At 40.1% G+C, this 7,892-nt stretch overlaps 1 protein-coding gene across 1 annotated transcript; it reads right to left on the reverse strand.

Moving 5' to 3' along the window:
• Positions 1-110: 110 nt before the first annotated feature.
• LOC107841059 (TMV resistance protein N) lies at positions 111-6,532 on the reverse strand (the record flags this gene model as incomplete). The annotated part of the gene is given in 5 exon segments (XM_047396683.1): positions 111-1,929; positions 2,053-3,192; positions 3,563-3,862; positions 4,574-5,627; positions 5,896-6,532. Coding segments are annotated over 5 exon segments (4,038 nt in total). The 3' UTR covers positions 111-888.
• Positions 6,533-7,892: the final 1,360 nt, after the last annotated feature.

The raw sequence follows: 7,892 nt of genomic DNA on the forward strand, positions 1-7,892 counted from the left end.
AGGGGCTGTGGTGGGCCCCAGTCAGCATCATAATCGAACGAGGCACTTGCTTGCTGTGTTAAAGTTGCGTCCTTGCTATTAGCTATAGCTTTTGATATGATGATCAACAATTGGAACAAAAAAACACTTTTGGCTTCCCAGAAGCTTAGCCAAACAGGCTTAAGGGGGCAACTCAAATTTGTATTCATGGACAAACACGACACTAATTTTCAACTATCATTTTTCACTTTGATAATCAAAACTATTTTTTTCAAAGACATAGCAGTGTCTGGGGAAGGGCCCCACCATAAGAGTGTATCGTAAGCAGCCTTACCTTGCATTTCTGCTAGAGGCTGTTTCCAAGGCTTGAACCCGTGACCTCCTGGTCACACGGCAGCAACTTTACCGGTTACTCCGAGGCTCCCCTTCCATTGTTTCATTACCAAACTCCCTAAAAGTAAATTGAATCCCAATTCAGTACATCTATGTAAGTCTTCATGGCCTTTTTTGCTGCTGATACTGCAGAACTGGGAACTTTGACAATTTCCCAGGACATACCTGCTACTTCCATGAATCGCAGACATTCACGCAACACATAGACAATGTCTTGATCTGAACACCAATTTGAATTATCGCGAGTTCCTTAATGAAAGTCGCGCTGTCAGACAAGATTACGATCTTAGAGTATCGAAGCCTAACCCATTTCACTGCATATTCGAAACCATGTACTTCAGCATGTAGTTTGCTGGTGACTTTCAACGATCTTCGAGCTGCTGCCACTTTCATCCGGCGGTAGTCATACGCTATCCACTCCATTCCAGCCCATTCGTGTCCCTCTTTCCAAATTCCACCTAACTTCAATTACTAGCACGCGATGTACATTAGAATCAACATTGAGATCAACCATTGTTAGCCTAGGCTGCGCTCCTTATAGATCGCTCTTATTGCTCTGCCTTCAGAATACGGAAACCTTGAGTGCTCTTTAATGGCAGTGGAAACGACTTCTGAGGGAACAAAATCAACTCTTTCGTGCACTACCTTGTTCCTGTGCTTCCAGATCGCCCATAGGATAGCAAACGAAAAACTCAAATCTTCATTTTCGGGAGCTGACAAAGTCCAGGACTGTAACCACTCTCGAAATTCAACTGGGGTCCCAACATCAAAGTTTAGGCCCAATCTCGATCCTTCCCAGACTAGCTTAGAGTATTTACAATTCAAAAATAAGTGAGCCAAGTCTTCAGCAAAGGATAAGCATCTAGGACAAGTTGATAGGACTGGCAATCTAAAGTAAAAAAGTGTCGAATAAAAATAACAAATTTCCCCGGGGACTAACACTCTCTCCAACCTCGAAAAACACAATTTTGTTTCCTCTTCACGCATATGATCAAATCTGTCAATCTGCTGAGCCCGTTCCGACCTCATCACCTCAATATCATCAGCATATACCAGACGAACGCCCCAATTTGATGAAATATGGCAATCTATAGAGGCCTCAAATCTACAGTAGTAATTAGGATCATTTACCATAGTGTCTTTACCTTTCCCTTTGAAACGCACCTTTGTCAGATCAAATTGTAGAAAAATAAAGCAGTCATGACTGTCACATGCAACTACGTTTGACACTTGCAAATGAAATATATTTTCAAGCGTTGGATGATTCATCGCAGCATGTTCCGACACCAATTTTGTTGTAACTGTTAAGCCCCAGAACAAGCTGAATGCGAACTGCCTATAATGCTGTTTTGGCAATCCATCTTTTAAGAATGGAAGCTGACAATAGATAGCAAATCCCAGGAACTTATCGTTGTACCAGTGTTTGTTTAGATTGAAGAAAATCCTATTTGTACATGTCTCACGATACTTGAACCACAAAGGAACCTTATCACTTGGATTATTTCTATGGAAAACAATACCAAATTTCCCTCCTCTACGTGGGTCATCGAAAATCAACTGCAACAGTATAAATGTTGCACGATTAGCTCATCTCCTAAACATCTACAATGAACCAAATCACATGGTTGTATGCTTATTATCTCAAAAAATGTATAGGAAAAGACATAAGAAGAAGCATACCTTTTGCTGCACCATTGACAAAAATGGAAGGTGAATGCCTTCTAGCATGTCGGTCATCTTTACCCTTGGACAGTTTCTCATCTGCACACCAGAACTTTCCCTGTGTGAATTACACCACATTTCTTGCAACTTCTGGTTAGCAAAGGAGACCAAGTACAACTCTTTGTACATCGTTGATAGTGTTGTTATACTTTGCAAAGCAAATCGGTCATCTGCAAACAGTTTCATTATACGTGGAGGAAGCTCTGGCAACTCTTTAAGCTTTTCACAATAAGTTATGTCAAGGTGCCGAAGGTGGTAAAGTAGAGCAATGCTTTTGGGTAAATAGGTGAAGCTATTTCTGCTCAGATTTAACTCTAATAGTGAGGCCAAACATCCGAGATCTTCAGGAACACTGCCATCAATTAAATTGCAAGCACTAAGATCCAGAATTTGAAGTGGGCAAAAGGCTGATATAACATTGGGCAGATGAAAGTTCAACTCAAGTTGAACAAAACATCCCCAACTGCATAAATCGCACACATGAAACAACTTAGGTACTTTTCGAATAGATAAGAACATTAGTTTCTCCAAGCGCGTGATGGAATTTGGGATGCACCAGATCGAAGTTTCACTTGCATCAAGCCCCTCCAAGTTTACAAGATCACAAATGTCTTCTGGCAAGTTCTTTAGTTTGGTACAGCGATTGAGGTAAAGAAACTTCAAATTTTTCAACCTGCAAATGCTATTAGGTAGTGCTTCAATGTTACTGCAGCCGCTCAAATCTAGAAAGCTCGGGTCAATGCCATGTTCAAATGACGATGTTAGTTCAAGTCCCTCAAAGTATGGCTGCTTGAATCTGGTTAAGCGATTCACATTCTGCTGAATTTCTGGAAATTTTCTCAAACTCGGACAACCAGGAAAATTTAGAATTTCAAGAGAGCCTGACTGAAACTCACTGGGAAGCCTTTCAAGTTTTGCACAACCTTCCACATCTAAAATAGTAAGCCTTTTGAGGGTTCCAACGGATGGGTGGAACTCTTCCAGCTTATTACAGTGACGTATGATTAGCTGCTCCAAATTTGGAGACCCCGAAAGGTCTGAAATTCGAATTAATTCCCGGGAGTCCCTCAAATCAAGAATGGTCAGCCTGTTTAAACACTTTTTTAAACAAGAACACAATAATAAAATTAATTCCCACATAGTGGTGTCTGGGGAGGGTAGAGTGTACGCAGACCATACCACTACCTCAGGTGAAGTAGAGAGGCTATTTCCGATAGACCCCCAGCTTAGGACCGATAACAGTATACCAAACACAAAAGATAAGTACATATAAACTAGTACGGCACGCAAAATAAACTAACAGTATAACAAACACCAAAGATAAGTGCATATAAACTAGTACGGTATGCAAAATAGCCACATGATAATACTACAGCCACAACACCACGAACAAGAAACTCCAGACAAAAAAGACACGATAATACCTCATAGACAATAGGAAAAAAATAGTATCAAGTCAAAATCATACCTTTGACCCCTCCCAGAGGTTAACCACATAACTGGAATACATAAAAAGCCACACAAGCTTTGGTGGTGCAAAATTTTCTGGCAATGACGGTGAAGGATAATCTGGCCAACATAACCAGCATAAGCTGTTGGGAAGAAAATTAATCGGGTCATGAGAGCATAAACGCACGCTGTTGTGAGACAATGACAAAAATATTCTTAGTCGCTTCATATGTTTGAAGACTTCACTGCTCAGGTGTATAGTATCTTCCTCTGAGTTGGATTTCAATGGGATTACTATGCCTTCTATTGCTTCTCCTCCCTGAGCATTAACAGAACACAAAGTACAAGAAATTCCATTAAACTGGCACATATAGTTGAATTTAACGCTTTCAGAAAAGAATCCAATCAAAGAGTAATTTCTATTTTTAAAGCAAATGCGGGCATCAACTTTTATCTACCCTCTGGAATAGATATTTGTGTACTTTCATGAAGAAGACTAGATGTGGGGAAGAAAGAACAAGTGCCACATTCCGCAGCAATCTTGCAAATGTGATATTTCAGGCAGGCAATCTGGAAACGAAAAGGACAGCGAGCTAAATGCTTAATGCGTTCAATTTATGATGCCTCAATTGCAAATTAGTTGGATTCGACTGTATGAATCTTCCTTTTAAAAGCTTAATACAGGTAAAGGACAGCCAGGTGCACAAAGCATCCCGCATTAGCAGGGTCTGGGTAAGGGCGCACCCCAAGGGGTGTGATGTAGACAGCCTGACCTAATGCAGGCATTAATGGTGACTTCCAACGCTTGAATCCGTGACCTATAGATCACGTGAAGACAACTTTACCGTTGCTCGAGTCTGCCCTTCAAAAGCTTTACTACATGTATTGTTGGACAATACTTTTCAGAATCATTCAAAAGCTCAACACATTTATGGTAAAAAATGTTTCTAGCCTCATTTTCTAGAGTCAAGAGCAGAATGCCGTAAATTTTGACGGCTTAAAATTTAAAATCAGGAAGAATAATTGCTACCTTATTTTCAGTTAAAATATCAGCAACATCTTCATGAAGCCATATTCGGCGCCTAGGGTATTCTTCCACTGCAATACGTCGGCCCATTTCTCGAATCAAATCATGCATCACAATCTTACCAGATGATGAAAAAAAAAGGAGGGACTTCTCAACCAGAACATCAATCATTATTTAGGTGAACAGTTTTTTCAGAAGACGCGCATCTGATGTTATGAATGAACATGCTAAGTCTAGAAAAACTTGCTTCACTGAATTCCCTAGTCCATCATAACTTATCTTAAGCTTTGAAATAATTTCTTCACTAGGAATATCTGCCAGTGCTTCTAGTGCACTCCACCACTGCTTCATGTTCCGTCCACGAAGGAAGGAACCCAAGACTTTAAGCGCCAGGGGAAGGCCTCCGGCATACTGTACAACTTGGTCGGAGAAATACTTAAAACCATTGATTGGATATGTCTTTCTAAAAGCATGCCAACAAAACAGTCGAGTTGCTTCAGCTGTAGCAAGTAAACGAACTTTATAAGTGTCATCACAGTCCAAAAGCAAGTGCTTGTCCCTTGCTGTAATGATAATCCTACTACCTTTACCAAACCAATCATGGTCGCCAGCTAGCCCATCCAATTGGTCTTGGTGATCCACGTCATCAAGAACTACCAGAACCTTCCTAAAGTGAAGCCTTTCCCTTATCATATCAATTCCACTATATTCGTCAGCAAGATTCACAGATTCAATTGTCAATACCTTCGTAAGCATTGTTTTTTGCAGAGACAATAATCCCTGTTTAGCTTGATTTTCTTTAATGTCTTCAACAAAGCAAGCACCTTCGAATTGACGAGAAAACCTGTGAAGAATGGCTCTTGCAATGGTGGTCTTTCCAATACCACCCATCCCCAAAATCCCAACAAATCGAACATTTTCAGATCCCATCATCAACAGTGAGCTTACAGCCTGAATTTGTGATTCTGCTCCGATTAAAGTGTCACTGATTGTTGACTTTTGGCACAACTTATTCCCAATCTCTTTCACAATATGTTCAACGCACTGAGACTCATCTCTGCACAAGAGAGAGAAGACGATGACCATCTGAGCAAAAAGAGTTTAAAATAAAGAAGATACACAGACATTTAAACAAAACACAAATGGAGCAAAACAAAACAGAAAACAACAAAATAAATCAGGAGATCGTGGACGCGATTGGTATCATCGAATAGGAGTACTTAGGAGTTGCATCCATTATCCAAGAAATGCTCAATATTATATATAACAAATAACTCTTTGCAGAAAGATCAGGAACTTCAATGCCAAGTTAAATAGCTACTGACCCGTTGTAAGTAGTACCATGCATATCATGGCCTACCAAATTCGCTGCTTCATTTAAGGCTTTCCTCCAATTATGCACCTTCTTGGCATCAATGTTGAGATCTTCCTCATATCTGGAGAAGGCTTCAGCAAAACTACTTCTCTGGGAGCGTACATCCGATGGACTTATGTCATAGAAGATTGGTAAAACAGCCGGCTCAAGTTTATTTCTATGTTCCATGATCGTCACTAGCTCATCCAAGCACCACTTGGATGAAGCATAGTTCTTTGAGAAGATAATAATGGAAAACCTTGACCGTTTAATGGCACGGACAAGTTGAGGTGAAATTGATTCACCTCGTTCTAGTGTTTCATCATCCTTGAAGGTATTGATTCCAGACCCAGTTAATTTACTGTAAAGGTGGCCCACAAAAGTCTTACGCGTGTCTTCACCTCTAAAACTCAAAAACACATCATAATCCCACTGTTCAGAAGGTGATAACGGACTATAAGAGGTCGATGACATCTTTATCCAAGTAAACGGAAATTGGAAAACTTTTCTATCCTCCAAGTTGCCAAAGACTGAATGACACGCTTTTGCGATTCCTCAAAAATTTACTAAAAGCTGCCTTCTGAAGAGCTGAATTGACACTAGAATCACTGAACAAATAATAAACAAATTATTCCAGAAAAGCATTTCAATTGGTCAAGTTGTGAAACAGAATATTAAGACAACTAAATCAAGATTAAGTGACATCCCAAGTTGCTTCATTATCTTTTGTTTTAATAACTGAGACATCTTCAAGGACCAATGGTGAACGGATGATGGACTCTCCCTCTACCCTTCTCCACTTAAATACCAGACTAGGGTTCTATCTTTGAAAAGCGGTAGAGCCAGGAATGTTGAAAAGGGTGTGCAAAATTAAATACACACTCATTAAGCTAACGTGTAACCTCCGTACCACATTATTTTCGGCAAAGGGTGTGCACCAGACCACCTTTGCCTAAGGTGGCCGTGGTTATACCCATTCAAATCCCAAGGAGGACATTTCAATTTATTTTTTCAGAATTCCTGGCTCCACCATTGCTCACAACATTCCCGTCGTCAAAACTAAACAACAATTATGTGCAACATTCACCCAATTCCCAATGGGAATAAGAAAAGCAACCACTTGAAAGTAGACCCCGAGGTCCCATTCGCTATATTCAGAAAAAATAAACATGATTTTAGCTTATAAGAAGACTGAAGAATCCTAGTTGAGGTTGAAAAGTGTAGAAGTTGAAACAAAAAAAGATTCTTGCTTTTTTCTTCTCTTTTAAAACAACAACATATCTAGTATAGTCCCACAAGTGGGGTCCGAAGAAGGTAGGGTCCAAAGAGGTTAGGATGTACGCAGACCCTCTAGCTCTAGGCTCGAAGGTAGGGTCCGAGGAATCTTGAACACATTTTACCATCTTTTGGACCATTCTTAGAGTAGGAAAGGAAACTAAAATTTGTTAAATGGACTTCGGGCTTAACTCAACCTCAAAAGTTAGCACAAGGAGTAGGATTGCTCAAGATTAGATAAGGACCTAAATCAATTCATCCACCTCCGGCATGAAATTCTTTCAAGGGATAATTATCTAATCAGGCAAACTTATACACTAAATTTATCAAACATAGCGAGAGTTTTCTAAATCAATCTGTACCTCTGTATAATTGTTGTATCATGAATACAAAGCAAATTTCAGGTAACTGTTGCTAATTACTAAACTATTTCTATGTTTGGTAATTAGCCTCAAACTATGCTATTTATGAAAATTTCCCCACACGCCCGACTCTGACGAGTCCATGGGCGTGCACGCATGGACACTTCCGGGCCCGTCAAGGCTAGGACAATCAATCCAAGTGACCATATCGAAGGTCTGACTCTGATACCATGTTAAATGGACCTTGAGCTCAACTCAACCCAGTCGATATCGAAGGTCAGAATCTGATACCATGTTAAATGGACCTTGAGCCCAACTCAAACCAGTCGAT

This window comes from Capsicum annuum, chromosome 9 (assembly GCF_002878395.1).
Source record: "Capsicum annuum cultivar UCD-10X-F1 chromosome 9, UCD10Xv1.1, whole genome shotgun sequence".
Classification (NCBI taxonomy): Eukaryota; Viridiplantae; Streptophyta; class Magnoliopsida; order Solanales; family Solanaceae; genus Capsicum; species Capsicum annuum.